We start from the raw sequence: 24,988 nt of genomic DNA, 5'->3' as shown, positions 1-24,988 counted from the left end.
GAAAGGGATTAGAATACGTGGACCGGTTATGACCAACTCTACCATAACAAGTGTATAGGGTAATACTTGTTGGAAATAAAATGAAATTGGTTTTGTCCACTTTCCATTGCCATTCATCATTCACATAAACAAACTTTTTTTTCCATGCGACACGATGAATCTCAAATGGTTACTAATACCTGAAAAGTTGAGATTGCGACGTTAAAAACTCTGCACAATCAATAGTTTATTTTTCTCTTTCTTCAATGGAAGGAGATTACCCGACTTGTTCTTAGATAGGGCAAGTGTTCTAAGAGTGAAGCTAAGGAGGCTGCTGGCTATAAGGCCATCTCGGGCATGGGAAAGAAAGGCGGCAGACAACCAACTGGGTTGGTTTTGCTATTACCTTCTCACGAGGGGATTGAAACAAGAAAGGTCAACTGGAGTTCAATGATAAAAGGTGAAATGAATGATTGAATCCCAACAATTAAATTATCTATCCCGACAGTTTCTACATGTTGAGTTCTATTGTTGAGATGTCTAATATGACGGTTTCAAAATGTCGAATTCGATAATTGAACTGTCGAAATTGTCAGGAAGCTTGAAAATGTGTATTTGGTACCTCGGAAGAAATCATTCAAAACAATAATGGTAATAATAAATTTTCAACTGCAACATCATAAAATCTTCCCAAAAATAAGTAAGAAACAACTCAACACTTCATTAACTATGAAATCTTTCACATTTTCTAAAATGATGTTGATATCTTTTCCCTTAAAAAATATATCAAGAATCAAACAAATCAATGAATAAGAGTTTCAAAAAATTCAAATAAATATGACTATGTTCTATTTAACATTTAAAATAGTAAGCTATAAGATAAAAATATAGATAATTTCTAATAGCTAACCGCTGAAAAATGGATAATGAATTTAATAGTAATGTCTTCTTGATGATGAAAAATGAAGAAGATGGATAAGAAGTTATGGTTTGTAAATGGTAAAAATTTATATGTTTTTTTTTTTCAAATTTTTTAATTTTTTTTATTTACCGAAATTTGTACTATCCAATATAATAATCATATCTCTAATATTTATAATATACAAAACAAATCATCACATCACAACATTAATGACTTTCAAATCAAGCACCAAATACTCCTAAAAAGGTGTCACTAAGGGTAATATGGACCTTTCACACAAAAAGTGACATTTTTGACCATCTTTAGTATAAATCAATTTTTTTTTTTTTTTGTTTTTTGCGCATTTTCAAATTTAGTGACATTTATGAAAACTCCTCAAAAGCTATTGCCAACTTATAATCTTATTCAAATGGATCATAAGCCTAGGGAGATTAAGCGATTGATGACTCATATTCTTATCAAGTTGTCACATAAAACTTGATATCGATCGATTAAATTAAGATCACATTGTTTAGAAAGATTAAAAGTAAAATGTAAAAAACGTAAAAAAGCTTTTGCCAAATTATTAAAACGGATCATAAGCTTAGAGTGATTAAGTCATTGATGACTTATATTCTTATCAAGTTGTCACATAAAACTTGATGTCGATTAAATTGAGATCACATTGTTTACGCGTCTCAATTAGTAAATATGTGTAAACGCATTCAAATGGGTTATTCGCAACTTATCTTCTTTGGTATACTTGAGATATAAACATCATATCGCTTACTATATACGTCTCAATGATAATACTTGAAAATTTATCTCTCTCGAATGGTCGTAATCGACTTAATCAGAAAAAATCTGCCACCAAATCCAAATGAATCGTTCATGACTTATCTTCTTACCAAATCGTGTCACATTAAATTTGAGATAGATGAACTAATGATCACATAGATGTCTCAATAATAATGCTGGAATGCACACCTCCAAGGAGTTTTAATTAACTTAATTAGTAAATATTAGTTTTTATCCACAGGGCTATATTTACACATCTAGATAGTCTTTATTAAATTAATTCGCCTATGTTTGGATACGATTAATGAATTCAGTCACAATAAATAATATTAATTTTAACTATACATTCATCAAAACAGGGTACAAGCTAGTGCCAACTTATACAAATCTTGCTACAAGCATTTACGACTTATCTTCTTACTGAGTTGTGCCATGTCAAACTTGATATCTATCAACTCAAAGTCAAATGCTCACACATCTAAATGATAATGCTCGACCATTTTAATAATTCAAAGGATTGTAATCGATTTAATTAGTAAATATGCGTGAATGAATTCAAATTGGTTATTCATTTCTCATGAAATCATACTTGAAATCAAGACCATTTACATCTCTCGAAGGGTGGTAATTGACTTAATTAGCAAACAACTCTCACGACATTCAAATGAATCATTCATGATTTATCTTCTTACTAGTTGTATGGCATTAGATTTGAGATACATCAAATAAAGATCACATAAATGTCTCAATGCACGCCTCAAAGAGTTATAATTGACTTAATTGAATAAAGTTTATAAATTTAGTCAATGTACAAACTATTAATTTCAATCACATATTCATAATTATTATTTATTATATTTTATAGGATCGGTTACTATACCTCTTATTATTTTTAGTCATAAGTTGTTTATATATTTATTAAATGGAGGCCAAGTAACTATTTCCCTTTTTATTTGTGAAAGTTCTTAGGTTGATGGGTAGAATAGTAAAGATAGATTGAGATAAACAAATTTTAATAATAAAAATAAATAAATAAATAAATAAGGAAAATGAAAAAATAGAATGTACATGCATCAGGAGCTGTCTCTAGAACCGTGTCCGTTTAACTTGAGTTAAGGACGAATAAGGAAGAGTGGGCCCACACGGTACGAGCCATGGGTATTGGGTCCCATCCACCCAATTCTGTCGTTTTGTACTTGCTACTTGCCGGGAATGCATGTATCTGGCTCTCCATTTCTTCATTAGTTTTATTTTATAAATTCCGGTCAGACTGGAATCATTAGTGAATATTAAAATATTTTTATTTATCTTTTTATTTACATAATTTTAATACTGATTTCGAATATTTAAAAACATATACAAAACTAAAAATAAAAAATAAAAAATTGGGAGGGTTCGAAGCAGAAATCATGTTCTTCATTCCGACGGTGTAGAGATCCTCGTCCCGACCCTTGCTTCGATAGAGCAAGACAACGTGGGGGTGAGATTAGGGTATTCTGTCATCCTATCCAACTCTTCGAACATTTTCAATGGTTGTGTAAAATTAGGTGTAAATTTGTAAATTAAAAATTCACATTTGCATCTTCATTTACATTTGAATCTAAATATGAATTCTACTCTAATGAAAATATTTAAATTCACTTTTTTTTACATCTTGTGGATATAATTTTGTCGCAAAATGAAATTTGCATATTTCCAATGGAGAGGTTTTTGACCACTTTGAAAATCTAAATTTCTACTTTAAACCACCATTGGAGATGTCTTATTAACTTAAATTCTATTTATTCTGAATAAATTGTTTTACTAATATTTTTACTCCATTTTGATTGTTTTGTCTATAGTCCTAATTAAAATTAATAATTAATAATGAAGGAATATGTGGTTTGCAGCTTATTTAATTTTAAATTACTAGCCTTTATTTATAAGGAAAATTCCGATGAGTGAATTAAGAATATTTTATTTGTCGTACTAATCGTAAATTTAACATCAGACAACAAATAATTTTTAAGTTCGCCTGTCATGTAAAAATGACAAATAATTTCGTTACAATTATGATTAACATGGTCAAATCGAAAGAAATGCATCGATTACATGATTATATTTTTAAAAAAGTCAAAATTAAGAAAGGTGTAAAATCGGTGAAGATAGAATTGATTTATGATCCCTAAACGCGAAAGGATACTTAGCCCCCATTAATTTGAAATATAATGGGAGGAATAATATTTTTTTTTAAAAAAATGAGTGGTTGTGAAAGAATGAAAATTTTTCGATTTACGTGTAATATTATTTTATTGAACATTGTGTGATTGTAAATTAAAGAGAGAAAAATTTAATTTAAATTGATGAGAATTAAAGGGGGCCAAACAGGGGCTTAATATTCTGCCAAGGTCATCGTAAAGAAAAGTATTATGAGAAATGTAAAAATCAAGTACAATAATTAGTTAATTTTGAATCACAATTATACAACTTCAGGCACTGTTTAGTAGTGATTTTTCATCTTAAAAAATTAATTTTTTTAATCGTTATTTCATTATTTCATCAGTTATTTATGACTTCTTCACTCACACGTGATCTCCATTTTTCTCCCAAATCAATTCTTAAAATCACTACCAAACGAGCGCTCAATCAAATGTTATAGTGAAATCGCAATTGAATTATTATTAGTTGGAGGAAAAGGACAATAAACAAGTTGAGAAATAAATTAAGCATATCGTAAACGTCACTAATTATTAGTTGGAGAAAAAGGACAATAAGCAAGTTGAGAAATAAATTAAGCATAACGTAAACGTCACTAATGATATGTAAGCATCAATCAAGCAAGTTGGTGTACGATCGGTGCTCGCGATGGTCACACTTTCATAAATTAGTAACTTTATTCCTTCTTATCTTTTCTATTTTCTATTTTTTTTTTTGAATAAAAATTTGTTTTGCATGACTTTGAAAAAGTTAAAAAGAGCTTTTCAAATTCAGAAGTTGCTTTTAAATCTGTTTGACTAATTTTATAAAAGTATTTCTTTTAGTTAAAAGGGTTTTAGGATGAAACCGATCAAATGTAACTTTCTCTAATAGCATTTTCGAAATGGAAAACTCTTTTAAAAATTAAGATAACTTTTTTGAAAACTCTTCTACTGGGAACAAAAGCAAAAGCCAAACAGAAACAAAAGTTCCGTTAATAGCCGTCCGATTCTCCGATGAGAGATCTTATTGGTACATAATTATATATACTTAAAGGTGTTCCCCTTCTCACATCGGGGCCCCACTCGAATATTTTATTTATGTGGGTGACATCCTTATGTAAAGAAAATTATGCATCAGTAGCATTTTCCTTCTCGGATAACTTTTATCCAAATTGCGCGGGAAAAAAATGGTGGTATGGTCCCATTAGTAAGCCAACCGTGTTGCACGAGCCTTTCTTAAATAAGAAATAAAACTCTCCCATATATAAATGTCGATTCAACAATAATAGCAAAATTGAGTTTGTAAGAAATAAATGGTTTTTAGAAAAGCACAAGCGTATCCTCAACTTGCGATATGTTTCATGGGATTTCTACCTTTTAAACTTAAATTAATCGATATATAATAATATTATCGTCACGATACATGCTCCAACCATTTTAAATTAATTCTATAATCCAAATAAAATTGCACAATATTAACAATATAGGACGATGACATAGAAAATGTACGATAATATTAAAGTTTACGCGTAAGACAAAAGAAAAGTTCAAATTGTATTTGTTTTTATCAAAAAAAAAAAAAAAAAGTTTGAACCCCAACTTTGAGGGCTTTTATCGCCCCGTCCCTAGAGCTTTGTGAGGGAGATAAATCTCAGGATGTGTCCCAACAGACTATGGAACAAGAGCTGCATGTACACTGCGTCTATAAGAAGTCCAATTCTATGTCTCAGAAATCGAACCCCTACACTGCAACTGTCAGCAAGGCGTGAAATGACCTTATTCCTGCTCTTTGCACTACTGGGCTATGCCTCGAGGGACTGTATTTGTTTTTATCCTCAATAGTATTGGTAGTTGGAAGAAAGGGACAATAAACAAGTTGAGGAATAAATTAAGCATAATGTAATGATATTTAAGCACTAATTAAGCAAGCTGGTATATAGCTGGAGGTGCACTTAATGTGTATTCAAGGCAAGGAAAGAATGATTAACTTTAGGGTCGGATAAAAAATGTTTAATATTAATTTTCTATAAAAAATTTAAAACTATAATGGAAATAACTGGATTTTTTTTTTTTTTTTTTTAGATTGACTGATTTTTGTTCTTTCATAAATTAATCTCCAGAGCTTGCGCGGATCTCACTTTTAAAACATGAATGATACCTTTTCTTGACGAGTAAATCCATTTTGATTTAGATATGAATTTGAGATACGAGGATAAAATGCAAGATTAAAGCACTTTCGAAATATGATTATTTTAAAATTAGTTTCCAAACAAAAATTAAGATAATTTCCTCTAAAAGTTCTTCTACATGAAGCAAAAATACAAATCATACCAAATAGGTCCTTAGACTATGATGGGACAAATGGGTTATATGTTAATTACCTAATAACAAATGTAAAATGCATGATTCATATTGATGACTCATATGTTGGAAAAATTTTAGCCTTAGTTTGTTTCTCATTTTTTGAAGAATGAGAATGAAAAATATAACCGTTACGGACCCCACATAAGAGATATAAATTCAAATTTGGTAGTTTGATGTGATGGATAACGGTCATATTTTTCATTTTAATGAGAAAATAATGGAAACCAAATAGGGGCATGTGGGCCTACATATATAATTAATTGTGTAGAAAGTTATCTTAAAGTTAAGCTCAAAATTAAAGTGATCTAATAAAGAATTAAATAGTTGGGCTTAGAGTATCTAAATAAAATATAGGGGTATGGTTCCCAATTCACATGCAACTTCTTATTCTTTGTATTATCCCATCAACATGAGAATATAAAGAAAGCATATTGAAGAGGAATACCTAATACCCAGTTTGGTTAAAAAAGAAACAGTAAATGTTCGAAAAAGATAAATCATTTAACTGTTATTTTTTGTGAAAATCTAGGACACATGAAGAGAGATTGTACTAAATATCCCGCTTGGCGTGTAAAGTCAAGTACACTTCTCATTTTTCTATGTTTTGATGTTAATTTAGTTTCAGTACCTACACACATTTCGATGTCACATTCAAATGAGGGTGTCTATGCAGGGTTGCCTAAACAGCCTAAAGTCAATTGATCCTGAAAGATTCATCTGTTTGGGATGGTGACAAATCAGTTAGAGTTGAGGCTATAAGAACTTTTAGATCATTATTAAAAATTGGTTATTATTTAGATTTGAAAGAGACATTTAAAATATCGTCTTTTTGGACAAAATTTGGTTTCCGTTTCTACCTTGAACAAGTTCGATTATTTTTACTCAATTGAAAATAGTAGGTTTAGTCTTTTTCTTAATTCAAATATTATGGGTATCAGTTCTTTATCCGGTTATGATAATATATATTTGCTTAATACAGTTGTTTCTTATAAAGAACCATTGCATGTGAATTTATGTGGTATTAAACATAAATTAATTAATGAGAATTCTACTTCGTTATGATATAAACGATTAGGTCCTATATCTCAAAAGAGAATGAAAAATTTTGTGTTAAAAGGAATTCTTGATTTCCTTAATTTTTTAGACTTAAGTGTTTATGTTAATTACATTAAAGGAAAACAAACAAACATAAGGAGATAGAACTTAAGACGTCTTGGAACTAATGCATATGAATATTTGTGGGCCATTTTCTTTGACTTCTTAAAATGATCAACGGGAAATTATTATGTTTACGAACGAATTTTTCTCATTATGGCTACATGTATCTCATCTATGGAAAATCCCGAACACTGGACATGTTCAAGGCTTATGAGGTCGAAGTTGAAATTCAATCCAGTAAAAGAATTAAACAAGTCAAATTTTACCATAAGGGTGAATACTATGATAGATGTAACAGATTAGGAGAACAATATCCAAGGCCTTTTTGCTAAATTCCTATAAGAGTGTGGAATCGTCCCATATTATACCAGAATCACTCTAGGTTGAAGCACTTCCATTTGTTGTAAATTAACTGCAAAGTTCATGATGAGAGATATAAGACTCGTCTTGTTGTAAATGACTTTACTCAAAAGGAAATGCTTTGACTTTAAAGAGATTCTCTCTAGTTTCTATGAAAGACTCTTTTAAGACTATTATGGCATTTGTGACACATTTTAATTTTAAGTTACATCTGATGATTTACAAATTAAAGAAATCCATCGATGGTCTTAAGCAGGTTTCCCATCAATGGTATTACAAATTCATCAAATAATTATCTCTTTTGATTTTGAGATGAATTCAGTTGATGATTGTATACATCACAAGTTCAATGTAAATAAGCATATTTTTCTTGTATTGTATGTTGATAACATACTACTTGCCTGCAATGATATAGGCTTATTATACGAAATCAAGAGATTTCTATTGTGGAATTTTGAAATGAAAAATTTTCGTGACGCCTCTTTTTTATTGATATATATACATTGGGATTGTTCTCAAGATTTTTTTTTGGATTATCACAAAATGATTATATCGATAAAGTTCTTAAAAGATTTAAGATGCAGGTATGTAAATTAAGTGATACCCCTATTATTGAGGATAACAAGTTCAGTCTTAATTAATGCTTCAAGGATAAACTTAAAAAAAGGAAAATACAGAAAATTTCCTGCGCTTTGGGAGTTGGGAGTTTAATGTATGTTAATGCTTGCTTACGTTTGAATATGACATTCATTGTTAGAATGCTAGACATATATTTAAATAACTCTAGGATGAATATTTGGAAAACAACCAATTACGATATTTGGTATTTATAGAGAACTAAGGATCACATGATCACATTTAGAAAAATCAGACCAATTGGATATCCTGATTATGATAATGAAATATGATTGCGAAATTTTGTCACTGGGCTACATATTTTGGATGGATTTGAAAGGTTACTTTAGTTATTTTGTGACAATAACAGCCTTGTATTCCATCATGAACTTGACGATGTCAAAGTTTATAGACATCAAGTTTCTAGTTATTAGAAAATAATTCAAAGTGTTCAGGTTTTTAAGGAATATATTAGGACAAACTGTATAATTGCGAATCGGCTTACTAAAGGGCTATCACCAAAAGTCTTATATGAGCATACTGCTCACATGGGTGTTGCATCTTTTGATAACATGCCAGTCTAGTGAGGGTTTGTATTTGGATGTCTGTTTTAGATACACAATTCTATCAATGAATATTCGGTTTATTTCAGAAAAAAGTGTTTGGATCACACTGCATGTAATTTCCATGCTACATATCTACACTTGATCTATATTATTTGATTGTGCTGATATATGTGATCATTGAAGGTTTAGTTATGATATTTGTAACGAATGCCGCTTTGATCCTATATTGACATAATTGATGGACGACATTGTTTGGAGATGCTTTTGGCTCTAATAGCAAAAGTTTTGATGTCATAAGGTTACACACATTTATCAAGTAACATATGTGGCCCAAGAGAGAGATTATTGGGAAAATTTCAATTTGTCATGTGAGCCTACATATGTAATTAATTATATGTAATACTATCTTCAAGTTAAACCTAAAATTAAAGTTATATAATAAAGAATTAAATTGTTGAGTTTAGAACATCTAAATATAGTGTGGGTTGGATTATATGTGTAGAAATCATAATCCTTTAAAATTATATTTCATGATGGATGAAATAATTATGGATATATATACGTTATGGTTTCCAATTCATATACAATTTCTCATTCTTTGTGTCATCACATCAACACAAAAATACAAGAGAAAGCATATTGAAGAGAAAGATCAAATACCCACAATCAAAAATCAAGATCAAGAATTAAAAAATCAAAGGAGGCAAAAATTCAAGATTAAAAGTGAAGAAATCAAAGATGAAAAGATTGCAATTTAAGTTTCAATATTCAAGATTCAGAACCAAGATCTAGTAATAAAAAATCGTTCCTAATGAATTAAGGTATGTTTCACATTATTAATTTTCTTGATAATTTGATATGGATAATCTTGACAATAAAAAAATTTAAGTTTTTAAGTTCTAAAGTTAATAGTTTCAACATCATAATAATGTGATATATAAGCAGAGAATGAAAAAAAATAACATAAAGTTTTGGTCTAATTAAAGCTGGTCCTTCAGGTAACTATGGGCTTGGAGTGCACCGGCCCGTTGTCCTTCCACTGTCAGGAGCGAGAAGTTCTTGCAGCTCTGTGAAGCCAGCCTGACCCATTGCCCTCCTCTCTAACCATAAGGCTCGAGCTTTCATCCAACCCTCAAGCTTTGAACAGGCAGGCCTGTATACCATCTGGGCAGGCTTTATATTCCAATCGGGTTACATGCCACACCTTACCGAGCTCCAAACATTACCATTCTACGACCAACTTTTATTCTATTCTTTTTCATCGATATGGGATTGGGTCAGGGCAGCTTAGCAACTTGAGAAATGGAGCTAGCTAGCTCTTGATTCTTTTATTCTTAGATGCACTTTCCTATTAATTAAAATAATTATTGCGACGTTCAAAACGTATTTTTTTTTCAAAAAAATGACTTATGTTGGGTAAGAGAAATTTGATCCCATTATTTTAACTCATTTTCCTCCAAACTAATTTTCGACCACATTTAACGAGATGAGACCCATTGCTATTATTACTAAAAATCTGTCTTTGATGTTAACTGTAGAAGCTTAGATTCTTGTAAGGTACTCAAGATTTCTATGAAGAAAGTAAAGTAAAATGATCCTTTCCATCCTCGATCAAATGAAGATAATACATTTCATCTAAAGTATGGCTCCTTCAATATAAACTCAGTGGCCAATAACTGGACCCTCCAACATCTCATGCCAGAATTTCCAGTTTCACCTTCCCACTCACCTCTATTGAGCAGTCCTTTCTGATACTTCTTGTGCCTCCATATTCGTACAAAATCTCGACAAGAATTTCAAAGGGACAGAACGAATTCGGAACTCATAATTCAGGACTACTAAGAATATCCATTCCCATTCTTCTGCGCCTTTTTCTTATGAGACATGGTGCATTGAGGACAAACGTATTCTAGACCATCTGTCTTTGCATAATCCTGAAAAGAGTTCAAACAATGACAATCAAACCAGATGTTCATGAGATGGATGAAAATATGTTTGAAACTATGAGATTATAAAGAGGTGAATCGATACTTTAAAGGCACCCAAACCGGGTCTTCGGTCGCATCCAAAATGGGCCCACTCCCCGCATATGCCACAGTTAACCCAGTCTCCAGCAGCGCTACTGATGGATATATAAAACAAACCATGTTAGTAGTCAACTCTTTGATAGAATAGTTCCTTAAGCATAAGAGCACAAAAAATGAGATTGAAGGACCTGCGACACAATAAGCAGCACTCTCCATCTACATCATCATGAGCCAATTCATATTCCAAAAGGTAAGTTTCATAGTGTCTTTTAAGCGTATTTCCAACACCCTGTATCAATCGTAAAAGAAACTAAATTGAGATAAAAGTAGAGTATACCTTTGCAGTTTCCATCTGGAGAATATTTACATTGTATCACATAAAAAGTAGACCAGGCTAGAGTTCCTAAAAACTGGTCATGATTATGCAAAAAGAAAGGGTATTAGTGCAATATAGATACCAAGGTAATAGCATCTAACCATTGAACTAAAACATATTATACTCCAGTTTAAGTGCAGCGGTTACATGCACTGTGGGCTATTGATCCAGATGCTAACACACGCAAGGTATCAATCCAGAATCCAAATTCACCTCTTGTGTCACGTTTGGTCGGAAGAATTGAATAGCACTAGACAGTATCAACGAAGGAAAAGAAATGCTAAAAATCTTGTTCCTATTCGCTAAATACCACGTACAAAAATGCACTAGGTGATTCCTAAGCATTGCACTAAAAAATATCTAAGTTTAGAATTAACTAGCTGAGTTACAGGGCATACAGTCATTCTATTTGTCACAGTGTGATTGCGCATCTTCGAGAAAACCTGTCCCTTCCAATTTATGCCGTTGCCAACATGAAAACCTCCTCTTGTGACCACCTGATTAAGATACAAATTACAATTATCACCTCTATGTACTTTCTTCATGTATTTTGTAATAAAACCAACAGATATTCTGTTCTCGGAGAAATCAGAATGACAAAACTTACCTCCCTATACAAATTAAAGAGATCAAGACGCTTTGCATTGAGTATAGCATCTGGGAATTCAGCAAGCCCACCTTGAGGAATGAGACGATTATGTCCTCGGAGTATCAAAAATTGCATTACATCCTTAAGGAACTCCTCCTTTGCAGTTACAAGAACGGAAACAGTAAGAAAAAGATGAGGATGACAAGAGAGAGCCATAAGTTAACATTGTGGCAATGCCTTGCTGATGCTTCAGAAACAACGCAAGCATAAATGTATCAATTTACCTTGCACCTTTTTTTTTTTTTTTTTTAAAAATATTCTTGAGATTATAACAATGCTAATTTGCATCAGCTCTGAAAAATATTCAATGTGATGGTAATCTCTGATCTTTGGTTATGTCATGACCTACATCCAGTGTATGCGTCGCAACAAGTAATGCAAGATTGGTCTATTCTAATAGAATAGGGCAAAAACTAGACACAAATTTAAAGATTTCAGAAATATATGTAGGCAGACGTGCCAAATTTAATTGAATCCTATTCTATTTTAACAGAATACAGCAAAAATTAGGCACAAATTTAATTAAACTCTTACATCACATTTATTGAAGATATGCAAGAACTGAACTTAGAAGAATGCATCTGCTTATTATCAATTTAAACAGTGTCTTCATGGGTGCCCGCATAATTTATAGCACGGCATAATCCATAAACAAGACCAGATCCCTGATGCATCTGAAATAGCAGCAAATGTGATATGCAAGTCAGGGAAATTTACCTCAGAGCACACATGTATTGGGTTTCTCCCACAACCATGTTTCTTAAGAGGAAGAGGATTCAAAGAAATTATTTGCTTAGCCTGATACGAGCCCGCCGTTGATTTTCGCTGGGTAACAGGAGCCACTCCAGCACCTCCGTGCTTTGTAGAAGGAACAATAGAAGATTTAACCTTTGTCTGACTTCCATCATTCCCATCAGCTTCTGAAATTCTCGAAAAGGGAAGCATTTTCTGGTGATGAATGTGAGGAATGGGCCTCATGGCAGCAATTTTAATCATTTGTCTTGCTGGCACAAGAGGCACAGGGACCCCATTCACCAATCCACTTTCCATATCACCATTATCTTCCTTCTTCACAGTCGCTTGATTTCCAGAAACTAAACCATTTTGAGAGCCAATGCTTTTTTCTAGTGACCTCTTTCTACTAGGAGGTGGTGGTCTGAACCAGGTGGGAAAGCTGCTGATCCTTAGATTGTTCGAATTACTATCCTTCACCTGCTGCTTATAGAAGAAAAGAAGCCGCTCTGCATCTTCCTTCTCAAATGAAGCTACAGCTAATCCCTGGACACCGGCAACACCAAGAGCAACTAAACTGCGATATGAAACATCTGGTGCTAGTTGCCTCAAAACCTGGAATTATTATAATAACCACAAGAAGCACGAAACATCAAATAAAGGACAAAATGAGCTGGCAGCATAGTAATAAAAAGGCTCCAATAGAGTCCATATGAAAATTTTCTAGTGCAGTTAAAAAACTACTAAATCAGTTAACCACTTCATGAGAGCCAACAACGATGAAGTAAATAAGAGACAAACCACCAAAAGACAACCTTCAGTTAACAATTCCAGTGGTTTTAAAAACTGGACCAGATTGGTTGGTATGACCAAAAACTGGTGAGCTGGACTCGTGCCCAATCCAGTCTCATAGTTTGGACCATTTCACAATAAAACATTTATATACACCACTAAAACCAGCAGTTTATTTAAAAACTTACAAAGTCTCCCTTCAAAGTTTTGAACTCGACACCACAGGAATATTATATCAGACTAGTCACCTCTAAGCTAATTTATCTCACGGATCAATCCTAGCGATCAAGAATTGTCACTATCATATATGTTAATATCAATTATTTATGATAATTTTTATTTTGGAGCATGTTGTCAAAATTTACCGTGTGATTCATCAAGTACGGTAGAAAATACTTCGTTAGTATTTGATTATCAAGGACATATCATGTTAAATTTTTACATAAACAAAAAAATAAATTTGAACTCAGAGCAACCCGATATTAACAAAATATAAAGTAAAATGAAGACTGGACAAGAGTTATAAGTAATTTATAAAGCTCCAAATCATAACAAGACAATTTCCAAATTATTTGTAAATAAAAAATAACATATATTTCCTTCACCTTCCACTTTAACAATTATAAATTACTATGGAATTTCAATACATAAATGTACCAGAAGGAAAACTCTGACATACAAATTAAAAAAGAATAAGTTCATTATTTTTGTAATCAATTTAAGCAAGGGATGTCAATGGCGTGAGTTGAGTTGGCATTTTCACATGTAAGCTGCTTGCTGGCTCGTGGCTCGCCCCAAAGCGAGTTTAAGGAGCTAGGCGGGCCATAAAATTTTAAAATGAGCTGGCTCGTACCAGCTTGTGCTTGGCTCACCCCAAAGCAAGCACGAGCCAGCTCATGCGGTGGGCCTAGATGAGCTGGTTCGGCCTATTAACATCCCTATTTTAAGCCTATGTTTGACTCATGGTTATAAACACTAAACTACTTTATATTCACATATTTTCAGGAGCTCACAAGTACTAATCTCTTTTCCAACACTTATTCTATATATTTATAATTTAAACAATATAAACACTTCCCAAACATGTTGTAAATCATTTGTAATTTCATTCTATCCAAGCTTAAGAGTTCTTTGTCAGAGTTAAACGACAAAAAAGGTGTCATTGGGGTTTCTAATATTTTCCATCAAATCATAGAAATTAACTTGAGGTCAAGTACTTATAAGATCCGACATTTTGTACATGCATTAAAGGGATGGGACTGTTAAGACGAGCAAATAGAGTTGACAAGTTACGAGAGAACTAAAGCCAATCTGTTTCATGAAGGCCCACTAAAATTGTAGAATGTGCAGAAGAAATGCAAATAATGACCTGGGAAGCCCATGTTGGAACCTTCAAGGAAACTTCGAACACTGCAGCCCCGCAAGCTATTGCAACTGATCTTCGAGGTTCCGACAAGCATGGTTTGCTTTCCTCACAATTTGGCAGTGCATGAATCAGCTGACTTTTTTCAATGATTTCACTTTTTATATGATTTTCCAATTGCTGAAATTAAATAAATAAATAAAAATGCGCCAAGCATAGTCAAGTTCAGGTAAAACCAAAGCATAAACTGTGATATTAGGAATTAAATAAATGAAATCGTGGGATTAAAAACATAGATGCATTACCTGATCGTCGAAACACGTTTGAGCACTTCCTGATACCAAAAGAGAGATGTGAGCAGAACTACTGGTTGACAAATCACATCGCATGGTCACGACACCACGAGAAAATGTGCCGGCCTGAAGTGGTGGTGGAAGGGCACTGAACAACAAAACAAATGTTTTCAGAGAATGTTAGTAAATATTACAGCATCAACAGGACAAAATGCTTCACCCAAAATTTGCAGGATGCACATAGGAAAAAAAAAAGTCACTCAAAATATCCCAACAAGAGTAAGCTGCAACCCATTCTGGAGGTGAGCCACCATTACCCAGGGGAAAGAATACAAGAGGGTTGCAAACTTGAACATCCTTATGTGAGATATATTTACTAATGCTAAGTGAGTGAAATCTTAATAGTTTGTTAGACTAAAGAGCTGTAAAGGGGTAAAGAAATTCTCACATATAGCTAAAATTCCTAATAATATATGTATGGAAACAAAATACATACCTTGCCCTGTTATGTAGTTTGCTGCACCGCATCTGAATCCATATCAAGGAAGTAAGGTAGATCAAATTACTCAAAACACGTAGAAGAAACATAAAAAAATGCAAGACATTGAGAGATTACAAACATAAACTCATTTTGTTTCATCGCATCTCCAGTAGTAACAGGAAGGAGGTGGAAGCGAGGGAAATAACAATTCAGTGTCATACTTACTTCAATACTCAATAGTGCATTGAGGCCATCCTCCAGAGACCCCAATAAGAAAGCATCCTGAAAAGGAAGTCATCCCATGGCAGAATATCCAAGGGTACATTGAATTGTTAAAAAAATGCTTATGGAGAAGAGCACACGAAAGACAAACTAAAAGGCATCGGTTCAGTTACCAATGAATTTGCCACTCCACAGACAAGAAACCTCATGTTTATATCATCATCATATATCTTCACGGCGGGAAGGTCACCAGAGGCGCTTTCTTCATCATCCTCGGGACCTATCTCAGGTAGGGTTACACTAATATATGGAGGTTCCCCAAGAAGATTAGGGCCCAATTTATCATTAACTTCCGGAGTGTTATCATGAAGGACCACATTATTTTGAACGCAATGCAGCCTAAAGGAGGCATGTGCAAGCTGAAATACATCCCAAGTGTGACAGTATGAACTGTAATCGAAAAAAAAAAAAAAGAGCTTCAGAGAGAAAATTAATGTTTTCCATATTGAAGAAAGTAGCAAAATGCATGTTATAATTACTTTGATCCATATCTGATCAGCTCTTGCAATAAAACATATGGTCACTGACATCAAGTATAACACAGTCAATTGGAAAACTTAAGAATAGGGTAAAATATACTGATTGTCACAGTACATAGGGCAAAATTTCATGTTGCCTGAACTTGATCTTCCAAAATAGTCAATTTACCTCATTCGTTTCACTTTAGTCATCTTGTTAGTTGGCCATCCATTATTAACACAATCATGTGCATGTCTTAATGGGAAATCTGATAGAGCATTTTTCTCCTCTAATTTTTAGACCAGCTGTGTAAATTTGTGCAATTCAGCACCACCCCCAGATTACCACCGTTACTTTCTTCCGAAGCATAAACGCCATTGCCATCACCATCTTCAACCTCATCTATGGGATTTCCAACAGTGACATGTTCTTTGCCTCCTCCATCACTCTCTCAACAAGCTCCATGGATTCATCTGTACCCTAGCCAATATGGTTAGCTTAAATCTAATGCAGAAGCAGGTACTTTGCATGAAGACCCTATATTAAAAAAGAAGAGCTTCAAATCCCTCTCCTCTTCTTTTAGGGAGAAGTGAACAGATGGTTAGCAACGATGGCATTACAGTTAATGGGTTGTGACTTATAATGAATCTTGAACCGCTTAAAATCGGGTTTCAGATTGGGTCATGAGTATCAGTGTCCCGACGCGACGGTTGACGACAACGCTAGGGAGTCCGGAGACGTCGACGGGGGCCTCGGAAAGAGTTATCTTTTCTGTTTAACAGCTTGCCCACCTTGGAAACGGCTCAGCCAGAGGTAGATCCATTGGCTGGAAGAGCACCGCACGTCTCATGGTGTCCGGTGCGCCCCCGGCAGCCTTTGAAAATTCGGAGGACCGAGTACCGTCCACGCTCGATCGTACTCATAATCGCATCAGGTCTTCAAGGTGAACAACCTCTGGTTAATAGAACAATGTAAGCAAGGGAAGTCGGCAAAATGAAGAAATTCAACCAAGCGCAGGTAAACGGCGGGAGTAACTATGACTCTCTTAAGGTAGCCAAATGCCTCGTCATCTAATTAGTGACCCGCACGAATGAATTAACGAGATTCACACTGTCCCTGTCTACTATCTAGCGAAACCGCAGTCAAGAGAACGGACTTGGCAGAATCAGCGGGGAAAGAAGACCCTGTTGAGCTTGACTCTAGTCCGACTTTGTGAAATGACTTGAGAGGTGTAGGATAAGTGGGAGCAGAAAGGCGAAAGTGAAATACCACTACTTTTAACGTTATTTTACTTATTCTGTGAATCGGAGACGGGGACCTAAGGCTTGCTTTGCGAGCCAATCCGGGCAGAAGACATTGTCAGGTGGGGAGTTTGGCTGGGGCGGCACATCTGTTAAAAGATAACGCAGGTGTCCTAAGATGAGCTCAACGAGAATAGAAATCTCGTGTGGAACAAAAGAGTAAAAGCTCGTTTGATTATGATTTCTAGTACGAATACGAACCGTGAAAGCATGGCCTAACAATTGTAAATATGCTGCAAATATTTCCCACACTATCAAAATCTGGTCACCATTGTAAATATGTGGCAAATATTTACACGGGTGGTTTAAAAAATTATTGGAAAATGTCATTGTACAATGTTTTCTTACAACATTGTTGACAATGTTGGTAGGTGGAAAAAAAAGTGTTGAAAGGGAAGAGAAATTGTTTCTTAAACTATCCAATGACAATGTGCCAAGTGGCATTTTGTCAACAATGTTGTAAAAAACATTGTACACTAAGCATGATTCAAAATTATTCTCTTTGAATAATGGATGGCAAACTAACTAACCAGGTGACATAACTAAACATTTTAGAAAGCAAAGTGACCATTTCGGTGATTAACAAGAAATTTCACCCTAACCCAAAATATACCGACCATCACTGTTTTTTATCTAACTGAACATTTGTTAGCAAATGAATAAAAAACCATATAAATAAAATTTAGGAGTTAAACAAAAGACAATGTAGGGTTAAATTCATAAATGGCCACCCAAATTTATACTTGGTGTTACCACTGCCACTCAATTTGATTTTGTTTCATCATGGTTATCCAACTTTATACTTAATGTCACTGTGGCCATCCAATTTAATTTTATTTCACCATAGCCAACCCATTTCATATAACATTTCATCATGGCCACCCAACTTTATTTACCATTTTCACTAATTTTAAAAGGGGTAAGATGTTAACTTTGCAGTATATATATAAAATAAATTTGAAAAAAATTATTTTAAAAAATAAAATAAAAACTCATCTTAAAAAAGTTACTTAAAAAAAAATAAAAACTTATTTTAAAAAAATTACTTAAAAAAATAAAATAAAAACTCATTTAAAAAAATGTTTTTAAAATAAAATAAAAACTTATTTTAAAAAAGTTAATCAAACAAATAATACAAAATAAAGCGTTATTTGAAAAAAATGTTCCTTAAGAAAAAGTTACTTAGAAAAATAAAATAAAAACTTACTTTAAAATTAAAAACCTTTTTTGATTTATTTTTTATATATAATATAAAGTAACAATTTTAACCACTTTAAAAAATTAGTGAAAATTGTGAAAAGATATTGAATGGTCGTGATGAAATAAAATCAAATTGAGTAACCATGATAGCACTAAATATAAATTTAGATGGTCATGGTGAAACAAAATCAAATTAGATGGCTATGACGACACTAACTATAAAGTTTGGTGGCTATTAGTGGATTTAATTCGACAATGTAGGTCAAAATTAATATATTTCAATTCCTAACAAAATTGGTCAAAATTACAAGAATATCTTAAAATCTCGAGAGAGAGAGAGAGAGAGAGAGAGAACCAGAGATTTATAAACCCAATCTAGCTATGAAGCATGGACAATGCTATTAGGGTAGTATGTTCATGTTTGTGTCTGACATGTATCCATGTTACGTTGAATATTGACACTCCTCAAACATGACTAGTGACTATGGCAAGGCAGTATGCTTTGCTCTCTCGCGACCTCTACTCTAATCAAAAGACCAAGATGTGTTGACAAGCCATGTGATGAATCCTATTTTTAGATAGTTCTATATTTTTCGACGCTCGGGTGGGCACATTATTCGGGCAAGTGTCCCACGTCATAGTGTCGTGTCCAATGGTAAAAGTATAAAAATAAATACATAATATACAAATATAAAATTTTAAAGAACTTAAGCCTCCATTTGGCAATATTTATATGGTCAAACTTAATTTTCAACCACACACTCCAATACATCACAAGTACCATCCACCACCCGTTTCTATTTATTTATAAATTAACCATTTATAAATTCTTCCTAAATGGAGGCTAAATAGTGGGTAGTTGTGTCCCTAACATATAGGTGTCCTAAGGGTTTGAAATACGTGTTGGCATGATCATTTTGTGTCATATAGTGTCACGTCTTCATGTCAAGAACTGGTTAACAAGATGAAATTTGAACATGTAAGATAGAGATGAGGTCGACAGGTACATTTACTCAAGCCGAGGTTTTATACATTCAAATGTAAAAGTAAGAATACCTTTGTACCACCGAGAACATTGCATGACAAAAATGGCTAGCTGCATAGGAAGAAAAAGTGTTCTTCCAATATATTACATAAGGAATTCCCTGCAAACATGAAGATGGTGATCAAACCAAAGGAAATTCATCCATGACCTTATGTCATAACAAGATTCTATATCTCATACGTTGGTTTGTCCAATAAATTGCAAACATATCCAATTGTTGTTTATAATAACATCTTTCATCTCTTACCTTAGACTGAAGTGCTTCTGCAAACTTTTCGCCATTTGGGAACTCCAGATAAACCTTCATAAACATTTCATGTCAAATCAAATAAAACATCAACAGAACTAATCTTCACTTATGGATGACTAAATCAGCCTTTGCAAAAGAAAAAACGAAGAGCGTTCTATAGGCACAGAAGCAAGAATAGTCTAGCAGAGGAAATTAACCTAAACAATTAACAAGTTACGGAGGACAATTCACTTACAGCTATTGGCAATGTAGTACCAAAGAGTCCAGATACAGCTTCCGGAGAGGACAAATCATCCCCTCCCCAAACAAGGGGGCCAACATCATCATTTGGCAGCTGTTCTCCTTTCAAGTACACACAATTTGGCTGCCATGAATCAACAACCTTTTGAAACTCTTCAATAGTTGGATTTTTCAATGTTTGAACCTATATTGCAAATGATGATAATATGAATAACAGCCACGATATAACTGCATGCAGAAGTTCTTTCAAAACTTCATAAATTGAAGATTTTAATCCAAACAAATAACCTGAAAGAATTCGCACCTCTAAATGCCCCGAAGATACAATAACTGGGAAAGGAAAGATAGGCTTTTCATCTGCAACATCTCTCTCCTGTTTATTTTCTGCAGTTCTCCCACAATAGACGGCAAGGAGATTGCAAGTGTTCTTTGAAGCTCCTTGGGTATGTAACATCTTAAAATTATTCTCACTTTAATTAAACAGCGGAGCAAATCTCACAGTTTCCCAAAACATCAAATTCTCCACTTCAAAAACCCCAAAAAGTAAAGCATCCAGGGGCTGAGCCACCCGGGGTCTAGCGGGGACAACTGGATTTTGGCCTTGGGTATTTCCCAAATTACACTCGAGTAGCAGCAGGTGCTAAACCCAAGGAGAAAACGATAACCAACCACAACAAAAATTCAAGAGAGATATTTTCGAGAAAATCGCTGTTTCTGCAAAAGGAAGACCGACCACAAGAAACAAAAATTTTGTAAAAAACAAAAAATTTCCAAGGAGGTAGAAGAAGAGAATGGCGATAAGGCCGGGCAGACTCTTAGAAGTGGATCGACCCCCTTCCCTGCAACTGATAATGGTAAATCAGAAAGATTAGATCGAGGGTTTGTTGAAATTAAATAATCAACAACAATCAAATCGAGTTCAAAATCAATATAATACCAAACAGATGTGAAGTTTATTTTTCTACCCAAAAAAATCTGATAATACCTTCCAAAAGTTTGGTGATGAAGAAGACGATCTATACTCGTAGAAATCACTGCAACACAGGATAAAATCAGTGCCTTGTGATGAACACCACCTCTTCTTTTATTCTTTTCGTTCACAGTTTAATTGTCCTAGTTTTAGTTTTAGTGGGATTCGAAGGAAAAACCTGACAGGCCCGTTATAAACAGGCCTCTGTTAGTGATGGATATACAAATATGGGTTACAACATGAGGATGGGTTTTCAATTGGATGGGTATTGGTCTCCACCTTCATTCCATCTTGATACAGTTGTCAAAAGGTTTAGCCCTTGTTTTTTTCTTACTTAGTGCTTGTTTGATAGAGATTTTGATAATTAATTTTTTGATTGTTAAAAATAAAGTAGGTCCTATCTGTGTGAGAATAATTCAAAAATAATGACTGAAATAGTAAAATAACGATCAAAAATTTGATTTTAATTGAATTAATAGCTATACCAAACATGCTCTTAAAAAAGTGTATTTATATCACAATTTTTGTTATCTACATCTCATTTTAATTGCAATAAATATCTATCAGCTTTTCTTATTTTACACTTAAATTCTCAATTTTTTTAAATTTCTAATTTTAATTTTTTACAATAAACCCTCTATTAATTTTCACATTTTGTCTATAGAATCAATTTCGTTCAAAATGTTTGTTATGAGGGCGAAAAAGATAAATCTCTCTCCCTCCCTCCCTCTCTCTCTCTAAATGATCAAAATAAATAACTAATATAAAAGTTAAACAAATATTTGCCCGTCTTTTCATTGCAAGTTAGTAGAATATATAAATACAAATCGTGATTAAAAATAAAATATGGTAATTAATTGAAGGTTAAAAATAACAGTACGATAATAAAAAGTCAAAAACATAAAAGCAAAAGTGAGCTAACATTGGAAACCTTTTTAACAATTAAAATGTGGTGTAGATATAAAAAATTGTTTTGTGAAAATAATTATCAAGTTTTAATATGCCCTAATTTTATTCCTGATGAAAATTACCATTTTGCATTAAAAACGTCAATCAAATTTACACCATTTCAAACCCTGAATTTAATAGATTTGCTCTCCCTTAATTTTCTTACAGATGAGTTTATCTCTCGATCACCATCACACTTCATCTTTGGTCACCATGGCTGTCATCATCACTACCCACCCACGCCAAGCCATCAAACTGCCTCCATCATCACAACTCCACTACACATTGTGTTGAGAAAAATGTAGGAAAATCTGAATACTTAATGAACTCCAAAGCACGAAAAACGTTCTCTTTTAAAAGATGTTTCTCCCCTATCCAACAAAGTCACAACTGGGGTATGATAGAAAATCTCTCTCAAGATACAATGGAGACGTTTGATTCAAATTGTGAATATTTGATCAAACCAAGAAGACACTCGAAAATAACTTATTGATGCCAAGAGAAAGAAAAAAGAATAATTTTTTAATGTGTTTTGCAAACGAGAATTTGCCCAGAATTTATAGAAATTGAGGCAACCGTTTGAATAGGCGTGTCCCTTGAAATCCTTGCGTACTTCTATTGGAAGTGACTGTTAAAAACGAACAGATGCACCTATTCAATAAGTCGATCCTCGTTGCGCAATAGCAAACACTAGTCGGAGCGGTAAATCATTCGCAAAACAAAAATAAATACATGCAAAATGATGAAAAATATCTAACACATTGTTGCCTACATCTTTGGACATTGCCTTAGCCATGCTGCCACTTCTACGACACGATTTCTTCTCTAGCAACAATGGCGGTTATGACTCATGATTCCTTATGGAGGTGTTTGTCGACTACTGTATGTAATGGAAGTGGTAGCTGATCGAGTTATGGCGCTAGTAACACATATATTACCTTTACTGTTCTAAAAAGCTAGACTTAAGATGCGAACAAAATGTTTTGCCCAGGAAGCAAGCACGAATTAAAATTTATTTTTCCCCTCTTTTTAAAAAACCTTTTACTTGATTTTAGTTTATTAGTTTATTTATTTAATTTTCCTTTTAACATTAGTTGTACAAAAGTTAGAAATGATTTTATCCGATCAAGACCTAGAAAAGCTTTAAGTTATGATGCTATTTATATTATGTAATTACGATTTTAAGACTTATCGTTTCGTTGAAAAACTTTGAAAGTATGTATAAAGTTCCTATAAATTTGGTAAGTATGATTAATTTATTTGAAAGTTAAAACTATAGAAAATAATTTAGTTTTTACATTTCAAAAACTTGAAAATTCTATAATTGACTAATTGTAGGAATAATTAATTAAATATTGTATAATAACGAGATAATTATTGAGAATTGTTTAGTATTATCATGATATAAAGATAAATCTTATCTAGTTCAAAAAGTCTATTTCATATCAATTGTAACTCTTTTATTAGACCCCATAAAAACGGGTCTTGATGCTCAATAAAACACATACTTAAGTTTTGATTCATTTTATTTTCTTCCTTTTCTATCTAATTTACAACACATTATTAGTACTAAATCTTAATTTTTTAAAGTCGAGTGAAGGTAGTAATTTTTAGCATAATCATTTATCGTATATATCGAAATTAATTTCATGATAGAATTTTTATAAGCATGTACTCTTTGCTCCCCGTTTTCTTGTAATTCATAGACTTCTGAATTTGGCGACATCATTCTACTTTGGTTCTAATTTGGTGACATCATAATACTTTCTTGTTAATCTATAGATTTATGAGCAATCATTAGATATACTAGCTTCTATCTCTTTAATTCATGTACAGCGCAAACTGCCTTAGAGTCTATTTGAGAGTGATTTTGAGAATTGATTTTTTGACCGTTAGAAGAAAAGTAGGGTTCACCTGTGAAAGAAAAAGTCAAATATGACGGCTGAAATAGTGAAATAATGATAAAAAAAATTAATTTTTGGGGAAAAAAATCACTCCCAAATAGGCTTTTAATTTCTGTAATCAATTTATTTGAAGTCAATTAAATACGACTTTATAATTATTGTAATACATGCCTATATAAATAATCATTTACATTTGCATAATGATTTTTTTTTTTTTTTGCTAATACATATTTGGTAATTGATTTTTATATATAAATTCATATCATGTTTGTATGATAATTAATATTTTTAACGTTATTAAGAAGGTCTTTGATAGGGATTAAAATTAGATTTTTTAATAAATTGTGATAAAAATTTTTGAAATGTGTGGTTGAAAAGTTGTGGGACCTATGAAAGATGTAGTTAATATTAATTGTTTGACTTTTAATTAGACTAAAACTTGATTGTAATCCGTACCAAACGAGGGCTATATATTTTTTTATGTTCTTTTATAATTTATAATTTAATAATTTATCATATTGTTACTTCTAAAGTAGCACACGTTATAATTAATATTTCAAAAGAATATTAATCGAAAATCTATTTATTACAAACATTTTGTTATTGCTCCTAAAGTAGCACATTATAATTAATATTTCAGAAAAATATTACTTACTCCTGAAGAACACGAATTATAATTTTTAATATTCCAAAAGAATATTGAAATATTACTCTTGAAAACGCAATAGTAAAGAACAATGTGTTCTCGAAATAACACA

The 24,988-nt window shown here is 32.8% G+C and overlaps 1 protein-coding gene across 2 annotated transcripts; it reads right to left on the bottom strand.

The window, feature by feature from the left end:
• Positions 1–10,395: 10,395 nt before the first annotated feature.
• On the bottom strand, positions 10,396–21,559 carry LOC111367664 (AT-rich interactive domain-containing protein 4). Of its 2 annotated transcripts, XM_022988651.1 has the most exons (17): positions 21,394–21,559; positions 21,104–21,253; positions 20,713–20,996; positions 20,404–20,592; positions 20,166–20,219; positions 19,930–20,018; positions 16,027–16,303; positions 15,857–15,913; positions 15,647–15,678; positions 15,163–15,298; positions 14,864–15,037; positions 12,688–13,317; positions 11,929–12,066; positions 11,720–11,818; positions 11,134–11,234; positions 10,950–11,040; positions 10,396–10,852 (listed from the first exon to the last, which is right to left on the bottom strand). In XM_022988651.1, exons 3-17 carry the CDS (start codon positions 20,860–20,862, stop codon positions 10,757–10,759), a joined length of 2,313 nt encoding a protein of 770 aa, XP_022844419.1. In that variant the 5' UTR covers positions 20,863–20,996; positions 21,104–21,253; positions 21,394–21,559; the 3' UTR covers positions 10,396–10,756. The 2 variants fall into 2 exon arrangements, with proteins under 2 accessions (XP_022844419.1, XP_022844418.1); XM_022988650.1 differs by having other exon boundaries at positions 20,713–21,253.
• Positions 21,560–24,988: the final 3,429 nt, after the last annotated feature.

Source organism: Olea europaea, chromosome 18 (genome assembly GCF_002742605.1).
Source record: "Olea europaea var. sylvestris chromosome 18, O_europaea_v1, whole genome shotgun sequence".
In the NCBI taxonomy this organism is placed as follows: Eukaryota; Viridiplantae; Streptophyta; class Magnoliopsida; order Lamiales; family Oleaceae; genus Olea; species Olea europaea.
This window is presented reverse-complemented; position numbering and strand designations above follow the sequence as displayed.